The sequence below is a fragment of the Glycine max genome, chromosome 12 (genome assembly GCF_000004515.6).
Source record: "Glycine max cultivar Williams 82 chromosome 12, Glycine_max_v4.0, whole genome shotgun sequence".
In the NCBI taxonomy this organism is placed as follows: domain Eukaryota; kingdom Viridiplantae; phylum Streptophyta; class Magnoliopsida; order Fabales; family Fabaceae; genus Glycine; species Glycine max.
In genome coordinates this window covers 61279-78692 of record NC_038248.2, presented here as the reverse complement: position 1 = coordinate 78692, position 17414 = coordinate 61279, and the positions used below count along the sequence as shown (strand labels likewise).

Here is a 17414-nt window from a genome sequence, read left to right as displayed (position 1 = left end):
TTGGTGAGATGATAATAAATGTGACTGTATCTTGGTTAGTTTTTCTCATCATTTCCCATTGCTATATCTTCCTTTGTGGAGTTCGTTATTGAATATGAGTAGTCATTGCATTTCAAGTATCATGGCCCACTGCTGATCAAAAAACAAAAAAGTATCATGGCCCACACTTATCCATTTTAACCAAAAGCAATACTTAATCACTTACGTGGGATAAACCTTCTTTTCATATATATATATATATATATATATATATATATATATATATATATATATATATATATATATATATATATATATATATATATATATATATCTCGCGTCTTACAGGGAGAGAGTATATATATATATATATATATATATATATATATATATATATATATATATATATATATATATATATATATATATATATATATATATATATATTTCACGTCTTTCAGGTGAAAAGTTTATCATCCATAAATTTAATAGGTGGTTTCAACGTTTGTGCGCATGTTTCTGAGGAATTGTTCTTCGTCAATGTTACAGATATATTTGTTTATTTCCTTTCGTTTGTCTATTCCAGAATGTTGATTATATAGTTTGCGTAGTCAAGTTTGTGACTAGGGCAGGGACAGGGGTAGCTTTTTTTTTTTTTTAGATAAATAGGGACAGGGGTAGCTGTTAAGTTACTCCTTAGTGTGTGTTTGGGAAAAAGTTATGTTCAACTCAATCAACGTTTTTTTCAATCTAACACAAGAGCTCAAGTTTCATGCATAGGAAAATGCAAATTGACGTTTGGAAGCCTTGAAATGGAAATCCAAATGCACCCTTAGTTATGCCTTGTTTATCTATTATGAGCTACCCCTTAAAGAATTTGGCCAAACGGAAGTCAAAATCTGACCAAAATTTTACAAATGGAATTAGTCTATGCAATTAGGGATGATAATGGTATTCGACTCCATGGGTACCACAAAAATTACTTATGATGGGTAAGATAAGGGTGTTGCTAAGTGCACCCAGCATAGAAAACTAATTTTTCAAAATGCCCTTCATACGGATTACGTGATCCGTACTCATACGGATCAAGTGATTCGTAAGTGTTTTTTTTTTAAAATTTAAAAATATATTTTATGAATTAATTTAAAATTAATAGTCTAAGCAGGAGTCAAACTTGTGACTTCCATATTATTATTACAACACTTTAACCAACTAAACTAATAAGTCAATTATGATATAAAATAAATAATGTTGTTATATATAACAATTAAATTTCTAATGTATATTTAATGCGCATGTAAATTTAAATAATAAGTTTTGTGACAATTAATTTGATATAACTTATATGATTAGCTAATCTGTATGTTTTTTTAATTTATTAATAAATTAGTTTTTTAAATAGTAAATGTTTTTTATTTATAAAAGAAATACGGATTATATAATCCGTATGAGTTATATCAAAATTAATTGTCACGAAATTAATTATTTAAATTTACATTAGAAATTTTAATGTTATATATAACAACATTATTTATTTTATAACATAATTGACCTATTAGCTCAATTGGTTAAAGCGTTATATGGATCACATATACATATAACATATAAGTTATATGTAATCGATATGAAAGGCATTTTGGGGAATTTATTTTCTATGCTGGGTGCACAAGTAATATTCTAGTGCACCTAGAACACCCATAAGATAAATATTCACTTAATGGATATAGGATAAGGTATGGATAACTACTCACAATGTTTTGTTTTGGGCAGCATATAAGTTGGCTTGGATGCATCCATGTCACTCTTATTTACACATAACATTCACACAAATATCAAATGTTATAGATTTAAATTTACTAGAAATTATTAAAAATCACAAAATATTATGAGTTCTCCCTTCTTATTTAATGAGTCACACTCATTATTTTGTTATTTTAAATAAATTTCAACCAATAATAAAAAATTTGTTTCTAAATTCTAATAAATTTTACTAATTAATAAATTGAAAAAAGAAAAAAATTAAGATAGATTTTATCTTTCATATTTTTGGTCTCTTTCTGTTATATTTCATCTTAAAATCAATTGGGCTTGGAGCGTGAACAATAAGGAATGAATAATGTGAGAAGTCTAACTCAACCCCAAAAGCTAGTTCAAGGGGGTTGGGGTTGCTCCTCACTTATATATTATAATATAGGATTATTTTTAGTCGATGTGGGATTTGGATTATTTCCAACACAAAGTGATGTTGGGAAAGACCGAAGTCCCACATCGGCTGCCTCACTCCTTGTAACCAATTAACATTAAGTGAAGTTGTACAACAGATATATCTGCACTTATGTTTTTTCTTTAATAAGAGTAATAACCATGTAGATTAATGCTTGTATAGAAAACTTGTTACATAATATTTAGTTTTCCTTTATTTCAAGTTAGTATTAAAATATATCCTCATTTCATTGTTGGGTCGCTAAGTTGTCACACTTCAATTCATTGTCTTAGGTGTGAGGAGAGTATTTAAAAATCTTTTTAATTGCAATCACTCATATCTTTCCTTAATTGCAACTTATAAGAGGTTGTTGTAATTAGAAATAGTTATCTTTAGAAAGGTTGAATAAAATATCATAGAATGTACCTATAAGATATCAACTTTCAAGTAGTTAAATTTCATATAAACTATAGATATATTCAATGTAAGAACTTATAAAACTTAGAAATATGTCATCCTATAAACTAATTGATTTTCTTGATAAAATTGTATTTTGTAGAATTTATGATTTTTGTATTAAATTAATTTTAAATATTTATAGCTTTCTATTTATAAAATACCCAATTTTTTTTAAAAAAGTTACATAAACTTATTATACATCACTATCAATATCATATATAATAAAAAGATAAAAAAAAATGAGAGAAATCTATCATATGTGAAAAAAAATAAAAATACTTTTGTAAAATTTTACCGTAAATAGAAAAAATTAAAAAAAATATAATAAACGTTCATGACAAAAAGAGAAGAAATATAAAATTTTTAAAAAAGTTAACATTTTGAAGAACACTACTACACGTCGTATATCTAAAAATTATTAAAAAAAACTAATTTATCAAACAAGTTTTTAACCGATTATAGAAATTAACTGAAGTGTGTTGGCAGGTTAACTTTATAAAGTATAAACTAATTGTAAGAGTTGAAAAATTAGATTGGTGAATTGAGTTTGGAAGATGGTAGATAACAAGGCAGAGTTTGAAAGCTGAACCACAGAAAATGGAGAGTGAAGGCAGACCACGAATGAAAGGTATTATGATATGGTGGAAGAGACACAAATGAAAGGTATTGTGGTATTACCGCTCTGTTCTCCCATGGCAGCTCCTCTGCAGGTTGTATTATACGGAAATCAGCCTCACCCAGAAGCCAAGTTTTTGTTTTTGAGGAGTACTGGTCGTTGCACTAATTTTCAGGTTCACTCCTCTCGCAGAGCACCCCCTGGTGTTGACACCAGAATCCATTGGGAAAACGAAGATGAAGGTTGGATCGGAGGTACCAATACCAAACACCAACAAACCCACAAACCCAATAACATGTTACAGGCTGATGACTTTCCAGATCTCCTCTCTGCTTCTTTAGGTTCTCATTACGAGTGAGTCACTCTCTGCTCTGCTCTATAACTAACTAACTAGTTATCTTTTCCTGACATGATGACTCATTCAAATATCAATGGACACTACCAGATTCTTAGGCGTATCACCAGATGCGGATTTAGAAGAAATTAAAGTTGCTTATCGGAAACTGTCAAAGGAGTATCATCCCGACACAACTTCCCTCCCTCTCAAAACTGCCTCAGAAAAGTTCATGAAATTAAGAGAGGTTTACAACGTTCTTAGCAATGAAGAGAGTCGGAAATTCTATGACTGGACCCTTGCTCAAGAGGTTGCAAGCCGCCACGCAGAGAAGATGAAAATGAAATTAGAGGATCCTCGCGAGCAACAACTCAAGAACTGGGAACCTGTTCCAGACATGGTTGACCGCCTTGGTGGAAGGAATATGAAGCTTAGTGATCAGGCAGTTTCTGCCATCACTATTGATCTTTTCATCATTGTTTTTGCCATATGTTGTATCATATATGTAATTTTCTTTAAAGAACCCTATTACTACTAATTAGTTAACCAATTATAACACCGTATATGTTATACAACAGAATCAATTACTAATATAAAACATTTCAAGATTTCTCCACAATGGGAAAACCATAACATTTTTTAGTTCCTAACAATAGTAGTAGAGTAGCACTAAGTTTTAAAATTAGATAGAATTAATTTTGAAAGTAAGAAAATTTCCTCTCTTAAGTTGAGTCTAGAATTTCTTATTGACATGCATTCCCAGTAAGATGCACGTAAAATTTATTCTAGCATGCCTCAGCGGAGTGTGGTCTCCATGAATGCTCTGATTGCAAGATATGCTCTAAAAAACACAAAAGAAACTATTAATCTTCCATGAGATGTAGATATCGGAACAGAAGCTATCTGAGATTACATTTGCAAGAGTTCTGCCAAGGTAATTTTAGGCATGCGGATTCATTGTGCTATAGTGATTTATGTGGTACCGAATTCTTAGGGACCTCTTTGTTGCGCATGTATATGAACTCACAAAGGCTTGCAGATGCAAACATTCTTTTCTGAGTGTTTACTAACCTTAAAAGCACTGTAAGGTGGACCACTTTAATTTCAGGACACACTCAAAATGAGTGCAGCGATGTGCCCTTAAACTTGTATTGAGAAATGCATGACAACATTTGACTTCGAGCTGGTGCTCTCTTATCCTCCTTTCATGATGGTAGAGAGATAAATTCTCTAACTTTCCGTTCTGGTTTAAACTTGGATTAGATGATGCCACATTCCTTGGAGTGCTTACCGCCTGTAGCCGCGCAGGGTGGTTTTATGGCAAACTACTACATGGCATTGAGCCCAAAGCATATTGTTATTGTTAGAAATATTTTGTAAAATAAATAGTGAGAACTCGCAAAGAAATTAACAATGTAGAAAAATAATCATTTAAATTCATAAATTGAGAATGCCTATGTATATAGGCTTACAATCAATCTGAAATTCCTAAACAATCTAATCTTCTATCTTAATTATTTGAAATTTAAATTAATTAACTTAAACAAAACATAAAAAAAAACAAAATCAACAACAATAACAAAATCATCATCAAAAACTTATTCAAAATTCAAGTGAGACAATATCTCAAATCTAACTGTTAAGCTTCCACGGCTGATCTTCAAGGTAGGTGGGGTTTTCTCAAAGAAGTTGGAGTTAATTGAGAAAGTGGAAGTTGAACTCTATGCTGTGATTTCGGCAAATTTATTGGGTAGAACTGTCATTTTGGCCCTAGTCCCTGGGCCAGTCTCACTTGAGTTGAAAACTAAACTAAATTAAATTCAACCCGGTACTTACACATGCACTTTTTTTACCAGTTCTCTCATGGTTTCCACAACAGTTCCTGCTTGATAAATTTATAATTGATGAATTTATGTACATGGTTTCAATGGAAAAACAGGAGAAAAAAAAACATAAATAGTTTAATTTGTAAATAAACATGTACTTGAGGAATTTTCAATCCATGTTTGAACCATGTTATATCCAAAATAATATAGGATAAGCGCAAGGATTCGAAATTTCCTAATCATGGTATAGTGCCAAATTTTAGAATTAAATAGAATTAATTTGATGTTAAAAGGAGCTGATTGTGAAAGTTTGCTAAAAGTTTCCCATTGCCACATCAAAATAACCCAAGCTTCCCCTACAATTGCGTTTCTGAATGGTCCGGATTCAACGCACATTCAGTAGATGTAACTATCATTTCCAAAATATTTCATTGAATCACAAATTCACAATAATAGGACGGGCTAACGGCGCAAGTGATTTACTCTACAATAATATACACATTTGCCCATGCTTCCAAACATGCTAACATCTATCTATCAACAAAAATTTCAACTTGAAATCATTGCTTGGTTCATTTTTCCATTTCCATTGTTTTAATGATGACGAGGTTACAAACTTGAATGTAGAGACACCTCTCCCCCATCTTGACAGGAAATGAATAAGCATGCATCAAGTAAATATAGGGGGACTCTACAGTATACGAGAGACGCTAAGATCAATTTTGCACTTGGCAATGTTACAAATCCTGGGGCACTATGAACAGCGGCGTAAGAAATCAATAGACATATGAACAGTAGCATAAGAAGATCGATACACATATCATCTAGCACTAGCCTCTTCTACTACTGCTAAGCACTCTCTGAAGTTGGAAAGCTTCTCCCTGCTCTCCATTCAGGGATCGCCTCACTAAGCAGCAAGCAGTAAGCTGTCTAAGTAACCTCTCAAGATAAGAGTGCAAACAATGTTTTGAATCTTTCATATTAAGATTTGTGGACAATATCATGGCATTTACTGTGTCAGCTACAACTTCACGCTGAGAGTCTTTTAGAAGATAACCTACGGAGGATTCCAGAGGCCGTTCATATGCCAGCAAAGCAACACAGTCCTACATAATAAACAATCCAGAGGCAATTTTAAATATCAGTTAAAACATACAATTATAGTGGACCAACAAGAAACAGATGATATACACAAAAAACTATGATCCCCCTCTAATGCTTTAAAGCCAATAACGAAGAGGAGATGAGATTTTTGCTCATGCTAATCTAGTGCAATACCAGATTAGATGAGAATCATTATATGCTGAACGCAACATATAAGCAAACCCCTAAGAAATTTGAAATTAGCAACAGATACTAGTGGAGTAGTAATAATTTTAAAAAGGCTTGAATATAAATGTAATCATTGTAAGTTCACACTTTTTCAATTTTGATCCCTATAAGTTTTTTTGTTCATTTTTAGTCCTGTAAGTTTACATTTTTCCAATTTTAGTCCCTTTAAAATTATATTTTTTACATTTTTAGTCCCTATACACTTGCGCTTTACGGTAAACTTACAGGGACCAAACTTAAAAAAGCACAAACTTATAGCGACTAAATTCATATTTAAGCCTTTTAACTGTTGATAAGAAAATTCACCTGAACTAAATCCTTAAACACAGGCAAGTCATAAAAACTTGACAATTCCATCCTTCCATATTTGACAGCCTCTTCAAGTGCTCCAACCTAAATATCTCATATAGACATAAAATATTAATAAATTATTCAACTTCTGTACATTAGCTGGGGATTTTAAATCAAAGCTAAGGCCATCTAAAAGACATATTTGACATTTTGAACAGAAAAAGACGAATAAATAATGTCAACTGAGCATAACTAATAATTAACAGAGTGCCAGACATGGAAATTAACAGCCTAAATCCACATTTATGACTAGTACAAATGAAAACAACAATCATTAAAGAAAAACATAGTAACAGATATACTAATGAAGTACGGGAATAAAGTAGGAAAGACTTCCGATAGTTACAAAAATAAACATTGAAAGAAATATACCCGAACTAATTCGATAAATTTTTGACAATGAAGCAGAAAACATGTAGCTGATGTATTGTCCTGCAATAACCAAACTTGATTGTCAAGACTCGAGAAGTATAGATACAATGACAGAAGATTCTTTACACAGGAAAATGTCAAATATAAAATTCATACATAATTTGATCACTGTTATTTAATCCTTTAAAAAAGGAAAAATAAATTAGATTATGACTTGAAGAACAAAGTATTTCAACATGAAAATCTTGCTCAACTTGGCCATGTATTGTCACTTTGGATATATGTAGAAAAACAACAATGACAGGAAAGAACTAGTCCCAACAGCTAATATCCACATAACCACAAATTCTTGTGCAAATAAACTTGATTGCATTATATCATAGCATATAAGCAAAACTTCAATAAAATCAGAAAGAGTGAACAGAGGAAAATATATCATAGCATAATCTGTTTTATGTTATGATTCAAACTATAAAACAGAAAATGACACAATTAACAATTTAAGCACAACATAGCATTATCACTTATAATTACCATCAAAATTACTTCTATACAGAATCAGTTTAAATCAATTTTCATTGCGATAGCAAACATGATTGCATTTTTAATCAGCTCAATTGGAGTTAGCCTTGCACCAAAACAGGATATGCACAACTGTGACTCTGAGACAAGCATAAAATGAGAGCCCACCTCAACAATCTGTGGATACCATTCACGTAATTTACCAAATGCAACATCAATGTCCCCATTCCTGATTAGCTTCAATGAAAAGAAAAGAGGTAAGCCAAAGTTTGTAAATCAGCAAGTGTATACAGTCAGGATATCATACCAATAATAATAAAACAAAGGACAGCACCAAAACTACAGTGTTTATCAATAACAATACCAGAAATAGGAACTTGAATCTGTCATATAATATCTATATCCATTAATTTTTGTGAAAATATGAAGGACCCACTCCCTTAAAAATGATAAAAAAAAGGGCCCCACAGAAACATTGACAATGAAAATATATCATAATTGAGAATTACAGAACATTCTTCAGCAGATAAAAGACACAAACATAAAGATTGCCTTGAATATATAAGGGCATTTGGTTTATTTTCTTTTTTAGTTTATATGTTTTCATTAATAATAGTTACAAAAAATATATTGTTTTCTATTTTCAAAATGTTATCAAGAAGTTGATGAAAACAGGCAAAATTATTTTCACTACTACAACATCCACTGTCATCTTCCTAGTTCCCATTGAAAACAAAATGAGAAACTGAACAAGACTATAGATCCCAAATTCAATATTTTTTTTCAGTGGCAACACAGGCAAGTGCCATGAATGACTCCAAAAGATTGAGGGTTTTATTACTGAACGAAATTGCCAGGGCAAAATAGAAAAACTAATTACAGTACTATATAAAACCGTAAAGGGAAACAGTCCCCCTTCTGCAACCTGTCATATTTGTGCATAGGATCATCATTTAAAGCATCATCACCATCGTGTCAGTTCACGCAAGTGTATATAACAAGATAAAGTTTACTTCATTCCTTTCACAAAATTTTGAGGAGAGAAAATAGAAAGAAAACAAGGTGACATTTCCAAATTTGCCAAAATTGAAATTAAGAATCTTAATTTGTATGTTTGCAACAAATAAATATTTGAGATATAAATCACAATTCTTAATTGAATTGGAATTCTAATGGAGGATTCCAACAACATCACAGCGATGTGGCCGGTGTCAGTAACAATGATTACTGGCAACAATGGTAACCAGAGTATGCCAACAGCAATAGTTTTTTAAGCAAGCAAGTGACATAGATAATGAAAAATAAAGCATGAAATATTGAATTAACTTTTTCATTAGTTAAAAGGTTCTAAGAATTGAATATATAATATAAATTAGTTATTTTTTAGTTCCATGGATAATATACCTGTCGTAAAGTCTTTCTATGATTCAAGGCATATGTTATTTCCTGCTCATCAATTCCACTTTCTTGAGCTATGTATATAGGAGGAACAGTACTTTTACTAGCCACATCAAATGAATTCAATGTATCTTCATAGCCATAGTGTAGCAGGTAGGAGCGGACAATTCTGCTAACAAAAAAAATATCAAAGTTGAGAAATATCAATCACATATTTATTATTTTTCTTATTTATATCGGTTCTCATGAAAACCATGGATGTCACATACTAGGTTAGACAGATTAATTGCAACCTTCCTAAACCATGAAAAGCTGCAGTATGCAACATTAGACAAGTAAATTAGTAAACCATACCGAGTTTCTGCTGTCTACATTGAATTTCTCATAGGACATTTGTTGAGCTTAATAAGAGTTTCAATCATGTTATTACAATTAGTGGATCCTCTATTCTTGTAGTTATGTTTGTCAGTTAAATTTATCTGAATACAATACAATAACAGATCCATTAAAAACAAGGTAAAACTGTTGATTGAAGACTCATCTTCATATGTTTTAGTTTTCATATTTTGCATGCCAAAACACGTTTAACCACAGTTCATATACTCAAATTATGGTATTCCACTACCCCATTGTCTTTTCTTCTCTGTTCTCTTGCCTACTCAATCTAGTAGATCCTCTATTCTTGTAGTTATGTTTGTCAGTTAAATTTCTCTCAACACAATACAAGATTGGATCTATTAAAACCAATAGGTAAACCACAGTTCATATATCAGAACTACTCAATCTATATTTTATGGTATTCCTCTACCCCACCACTCTCTTCTCCCTTCTCTGGCTAAAACTCACGAGTCATGAGTACTGTTTGCAATTGAAGAATAAAGCTATAACTCACCCTACTACCAATATAAAACCCCTAAAACCTATGATATATTCCACATTTTCTTTCAATTACCCTAACTATAAGTTTACAACCAAGTACCCATTATAGCAATTAACAAACACTAAAGTCATGTTTCATATTCTAGCAGCTAGTTTTTTTACATCAAACTCATCATGGCAAATGGCAGTTCATGGTGGCAAGCCAAAAATCCACCCTAAAAATACAGTGGATGGTGTTGCAGCATATGGCAAAAGCAAGGCGACTACATGTAATACATCCATAACAAAAAAAAAAAAACTGAAGGAGCTAAATAAAACAAAACTTATGTCAAGATTGGTGAACTAAAAATATCATAATTCTTAAATACTGAAGACAACATCATAATTCTCATTAGTTCACTATAAAAATGGGAGGACGGAATGAAAAAGACCCATAAAAAAAGTAACTAAAGTTCTGTTTGGGATGGTTTTTATATTTAAATTTTTAAATACTAAAATATCAAAAGAGATGAGACAACTAAACTTGAAACTAGAAAATATTTTTTCCTTTTTCTAAAAGTGAGTTAAAATGGTTTTAAAATTCATTTAAAAACCATTTCAACCCCTTTTTATCCAAAAAGGTTTTGTTTTCAAATTCAAGTTTAAAAACGAAATATATCTTTCAGAGAAGAAAAGATTCTAAATGAAAATAAAAACTTAATATTGTATTTCTGAAAAGTTAGTTACAACAGAATAGAGTACAGCAATTTATAGCTGACAAGAGACTCCAAAAGTAACTAGAGTTTACTAACTCTGAGTGTTCACAACTCTAGCACTGAGTTTGCAATACTCTAATAGAAAACAAAAGCTAGAAATTATATGCTACATGGTATCTTGTCGAATTTCCACCACACCATGGGTTCCATTTGACCACACCAGTTATATTAGCCTAAGCAGTTAGATGCAGACTCAGCATTGAGTCACACAGTGTACACCTATATAAGGTCTCCTTCTCTGTACTCTCATATTAGTCATATCATTTACGTTTTTCTCTCTGTCTTCTCTTTCTCTTTTTTCTGAAATATATTATGGACAATCTGTTACAGCATTTGCTCTAAATAACTAACATCGTTATTTTAATGAAATTATTAATATCTGCAAAAAAGGATGGGAAAAAATAGCAAGACCACTTTAACCTCAAGCTAACAGACAATTTTATTTAATATAAAGTAGTTAGACAGTGTTAAAGGCAAGAAAACATAACTTAAACGGCCAGGAGATTAAATTAAACAAATGACAACACATTTAACAATTAACACCAAGAATTTTCCCATTCTTGACAGAAGAAGATAACACTTAAGAGATAAATTTGAAATGAGAAACATAAATCTGCTTCCACAAACACTGGTAAATCTATTTTATACAAGTCTAAAATCTCTTAATAATCATTTTTTCCTAGGAGAAATTGAACTTAAAAAAATGGTTTATTGGCATCTACTTTAATTGCAAACTAATAACTGCATTTTCATTAACCAGGAGTATATTCTCATTTGTACAACTACACCAAGAGAGCTTGAATTATTAATACCTTTTAGCGTTATCAAACTTTAAACTTCAGTGGTCACAGCTTCCAGCACTAAACCTCTAAGAACCACTTGGTTTCAGACACTCGATTGTTAAATTTACAGCCTTGCTGATATGATGAGAAGACCAGAGCACCCAGACAATCATTTGTAACAGAGATAAATTTGTGGGCAATGTAATAGAAATCTATATGCACACAAACTCTTGGGCAATTTGTCCTTAGTCCTGTAATCTTACCCTGCTACTAACTAGTAACTACAAATACAGACCCAAGAAAGATCCTAGATATTAAGGGCATTACGAACTCCTAGTAAGCTTTCACCACCTAAGGTTAAAAAAATTGGTAATAAAGAACAAAATCAATTTAAATAAAATGCATGGAAAGCAGAGTTTAATACCACGGTTAATTGAAGGTATTTTTTCTCACCCGTAACTGACATTTGGTGGCACAGAAATTTCCTCTATTTTCAGTTGCTGCTTCATTCTTTCTTGTGTTTCAAATTCCTGATCCAATAATATAAGTATTTTAAAAAAATGATAAATAAAAGTAAATAGCATATGTATTTTATGAACTTGGTTACTTTAACAAAAAGGTCACATGCATGACATTGATATTTGTGAATGTAGTAAATCACATTGAAACAGTTTAATCTACCATTTCATCCAAGTACCATCTTAGATGTGTAGTATGATAAGGTTATTAAAAGATCATGATTTCTCCTCAAAGTGCTTACTATAGAACCTCTTATGTTTAGACTAGCACATAGTTTTTCACGTTTAAGGATATTATACTTTTTAAAGGAAAAACTTCAAAATAGCAGCCCAAGAACACCAGCTGAGACAACACAGCTATTCTAATTCATCCCACCATGATTGCCAAATTGTGAATCAAATCACAAAGACTTGTTTATGAAATTTGAATAAAAAAATATCATGAACCATAATCAATTATTAAAAATAGCATAAAACTAATAGAAAAATGTAATCTGATTATTAGATTGAAAATACAGGGAGAATGAGAGATAAATATTATATACCTAGGCTAAGTCTCTGACTGCTGAGTCAGCAAGAAACTAAATCATAAATGAAAAACTAACTGTTACAGAGAAACTAAACAAGATTACAAATGAAATTACAATGAAAATGTATACTCTAAAAAAAAAGTTTTCCACATAAACATTATAAACATCTAAATCAGAATAATATAAATATAAGTACATTGAAAATTTTCAAAAATATAAATATTATATTTTAAACAATACATTAAATTCATGTTTGCTAGCATAGTATAGTTTATGGGGAATAATATCACATAATAAAAAAATTTAGAACATCTAAGCTTCCCAAATATCACCAAAGGGCATGTTTATTTGTCCAACCAAGATTCCATGCTTAAAAAATTATTTCTTGGGGCACAAATCTAAAAATTGTGAGATGGAAGGAAGAATTTCTTTTTTCCCCTAAAAACACATGCGTGTTCAAGACATAAATGAAATCCAAAACAAACTGGCACAATGAAACCACATCAAAATCTTAGCCACCAAAGTCATTGCCATGAACACTCAAGTTATCATTAGTCCCACCTTTATACCCTCCATCCACACTTGTTATCAGCATGGTTATCCAAATCACGATTCAATTCTTAGAATTATATATAATATATCTTTAGGTGTTTGGGAGGCCTATTAAAGTATACTCTAATGCTAAACATACCAGATTTGTTGTGTGTTCAGTATGTTTAGAGAAAAATCATGATGTGTTGGTGGGGATAACCACCAAACACACACACAAAAACACATACAGAAAAAAAAAACTATCCAAACCAAGACCTTGGTTGCCAGACCTAGGTTAACTAGCAGTATCATTGTTCATATCCTCCCAATTCATTATCAATTCCTTGCCTTATCATCTCAATTCGGAGTCTCCTTTAATTCCTCAGCCTCAACCTTTCACACTGTCTCCAATATTAAGGATGAAGACAACAACAATGACAAAAAGAAAAGACAACATCAACATGGAAGTAGTAGCAAAAAAAGTAAACGAACATGTATTGCTACCAAATTGGGATTCTAGCAATTCCGGAAAATCAGACCACAAATCCAACACCAAAATGAACCAAGAAGAGATATGTATAGGTAAGATGCAGAATTGCATCAAAATTAAGCGATTCTGATTACACTGATCCCCATGATACTAAACCTAAACAACCCATTTAACATAAAAGTTAAACATGTACCATCTTAATCACATAACCCAAGTCATAATTTGTTATTTCCCAACTGTTTTAAATTCTAATCACCAATTTCTCACTGAAGAAGAAAGATCAACAGGAAAAAATTTAAAAATGAAACAAGTAGTAATGTTTTTCTAATTCAAAACTCCAAATATTTTCAAAGAAAAAATGCTGAAGTATTTACAAGTGTGTCAGCTACATTTGGTCAAAATCCTGCGCTGCTAAGGAGGTGTCTCACCATTCTCAGTTATTGAAAATGCACAGAAGAAAAGAAATTGCCAGAAGGGCAAATAAAAAAGTGAAAACTAAAATCAATATTACTGTATTGTAACAACTAACTAGCATCCTAACCGAGGGATGAATAATAGGGAAAAAAGAAAAGGTTCTTACCTTTAGGTCAAAAGTAAATGGTTTCTGCCCAAAGTTGACATGCACCCTGTCAGAGATAAATGAAACACACTCCTGAAAAATTAAACACCTCAAGTAATGATAAAAAGAATGTGCTATTTGAAAGAAAGAGCTAGTAACTAGTGTTGGCAATAAAAGTAAGGATTCAGATACAATGAAAACATGATTGTGGGCACTCAAATAAGAATGCAATAGCAGTAAAAGTGACATACTCTTCGTTTTGGCTGTGAACAGCAACGGTTGGAAAAAGGGGGCCTTTCATGTCTTTGTAAACAGAGCCGACAACATGGCCATTCTTACTGGCATAGAAGGAATGCTAATAATTTAGAAAAATAAAAATAAAAATAAAATAAAGGAGGAGTAGGAGTAAGTGGTGTATACGTGAAAAAAAATTCCTGGGCAGCATAGTTAATTCCGGCACCAACTACGTCTCCGGATGTATAGGTTGGGCCAAACGGCTCTCCCCCCTTGCCATGTCCACGGTAGAGCAGACCATCATCGCCGTGATAGCCGCAGCTATTGGCCTCCCACCTAACAGGAATTTATAGGGTTAGGGTTGAAAGTGAAAGAAAAGACATTAACTCACTCACTCACCCTGGTTGTCTTCGCATCTTGAAGGTCTCGGAGGTGAATCCAATGGCTATCTGGCCCTTAACGCCGGCATCCTTGACATGAATCTCGAAATAGTACATGAGGCGCTTGGTAGGAGCAGGCTTGTTGGCCTGAATGACACCGACGTCGTGGCCGTGAAGGTTGACGCTGGTGTACTTTACCGACAACTTGTCCGTGGAAACCACGACGAAACCACCAGAGCTGTTAATGGTGTTGAGCTCCCTGGGTGCCTCTTCCTCTTCCTCTTCCTCTTTCATCTCCCTACCCCTGCACGCCTCCAAGAAGTACAGTCCCAGATCTTGATCTTCAACATTTCGCCTCCTGCTGTTCCCGTTACTCTCACTCATCGCTATATCACAAACCCTACCACCTCTCTTCCTTCGAATTCGATTCTTACTCCACCACAACACCTATTCTGTTCTTTTCTTCAGATTAAAATTAAAGCGATTACCCTCTCCTATTTATTAATTATTAAGGATTAGATCCGTCGGTAAAACCATTATTCACACCTCAACTTAATCAAATAAATAAATAAATATACCGATCATTTAAAAAGGTAAATCTAAAAAGAAAAATATAGACTATGCATTGATTTCTAATTACGGTTATAAAAAAAACTATTTGCATGATAATCATTTTATAAGTCATATTAAGCTCAAATCTAAATATTTAATTTTTAAATAGACACATTTATCTTTTTTTTAATATTAATTTAATTTAATAAAAATAGTATTATGAGATTTTAACATAAATTTTAGAGAAAATAAATTATATATTAATAATATGATTTATTTAATTACAAATTATTAGATATGATAAATACTTTAATTTTTTACATTAATTATATTAAAATTATATTATTTTGATTGTATAAAATCGTTTAGTATTATTTGTGCATAATTATTAAACTCTGAATTTTAAATATTAAAAATTTAAAAAGATGTTGAAAATATTTGAAGAACTTGTATAAAATTTATTTATACTTCAAATAATTCTTAAATTTCTTGAAAATTTTTATTTATATATTTTTTAGTTCATTTCAATAATTTTTGTCATCAAATACATTCTTATATTAAAAAAATTGAAAAATAAGTATTTAACCAAATTATTTTTATAATTATAGAAATGCACCCTCATCCATTGATGGGATAAAAAAAAATCAAGGGAAAGAAAAAAATATAATTGGAGAAAAATCTTATCTTAATCATAAGAAAAAAGAGAGTCAGATATTACTCAACGTCCAAAATCAAATTGTCTGACACAATGTTTAGACTGAAGAAGCAACCAATATCAAACAAACAAAGGAGCATGATTTGGGCACTTCTTTTTTTGTTAGCACACCCAATTTAAAAAAAAAAACTTTAAATTTTTAAAATATCCTCGTTTATTCATTGGAAAAAATTATTAGAAAAAAGTAAAATGAGTTTTTTCATAAATTTGTCAAAAGAAAAGTTTATTCATAATTTAAGAATTGAGTTTATATTTTCTATCTCAATATTCCATATTCCCATCACTTACAAATTCAACCTTGAACATGTCCCATCCTTGACAAGAGCAGCAGCAGGGAAGCACACAACCCATCCCTCTAACCAGCATCATTGCCAAGTGTAATTCTAAACTCAACTCACCTGCCACCCTTGAATCATCTATTATCATGTAGACTAGCAGAAATGATTCTTAAACTAACATATAATCGATTACGCCTAATATTATTTATTATGCATAATCTATTAAATGCGTATGTTATAAAAATGTATGTTTTGTGAAAAATAATTCAGTCAAACATGGAGGTGAAAATTTTGTTAATATGTAGAGTCATTTTGTTAATGTTATTTGTAATGATGTAGGTGATATAGGGAAGTTCAAACCTGAGTGCTTGTTCGGCTAAATATGCCTGTTATTGACTTGTTTATAAGTCTACTTCTTGAATGGCCCAGAAAACTAGTCTGAGTAAGGTTGATCAAAATTGTGCAATTCACATGAAACCCACTTAAACTATTTACAATGTATTTTTCTTCTGGGCTGCAAAAATTAGATTTCATGTTAATAAAAAAAATGGTTAACTACAAATATTTGACCAAACATAGAGAAATAATTTTGTCAAAATCTGTAGCCAATCGAATGACATAAATAATAAAATGAATTGTAACTTTAGAATAGTTACAATTTGAGCTTGACTATCATATAAGCACTGGAAGAGCTTATTTGAGCTTGACTATCATATAAGCACTTAAGTAGATTTTTGGTTAAGCTTATGTATGTGACTTGTGCCCTCATGCGATATCTTCTTATTGAACAAGTCCTTTAATTAAATTATTTACCCAAAT

General features: G+C 31.4%; 2 protein-coding genes across 3 annotated transcripts; one reads left to right on the top strand and one right to left on the bottom strand.

Moving 5' to 3' along the window:
• The first annotated feature begins 3165 nt into the window (after positions 1 to 3165).
• LOC100819309 (NAD(P)H-quinone oxidoreductase subunit T, chloroplastic) lies at positions 3166 to 4154 on the top strand. The gene is made up of 2 exons (XM_003539638.5): positions 3166 to 3611; positions 3703 to 4154. The coding sequence occupies exons 1-2, from the start codon at positions 3280 to 3282 to the stop codon at positions 4127 to 4129; spliced, it is 759 nt and encodes a 252-aa protein (XP_003539686.1). The 5' UTR covers positions 3166 to 3279; the 3' UTR covers positions 4130 to 4154.
• Positions 4155 to 5964: 1810 nt separating this feature from the next.
• On the bottom strand, positions 5965 to 15588 carry LOC100797084 (ran-binding protein M homolog). 2 transcript variants are annotated; one of them, XM_006591874.4, is made up of 10 exons: positions 15070 to 15588; positions 14857 to 15006; positions 14688 to 14774; positions 14458 to 14503; positions 12262 to 12338; positions 9399 to 9564; positions 8163 to 8231; positions 7473 to 7532; positions 7056 to 7142; positions 5965 to 6523 (listed from the first exon to the last, which is right to left on the bottom strand). In XM_006591874.4, the coding sequence occupies exons 1-10, from the start codon at positions 15432 to 15434 to the stop codon at positions 6248 to 6250; spliced, it is 1383 nt and encodes a 460-aa protein (XP_006591937.1). In that variant the 5' UTR covers positions 15435 to 15588; the 3' UTR covers positions 5965 to 6247. The 2 variants fall into 2 exon arrangements, with proteins under 2 accessions (XP_006591937.1, XP_006591938.1); XM_006591875.4 differs by having other exon boundaries at positions 9399 to 9561.
• Positions 15589 to 17414: the final 1826 nt, after the last annotated feature.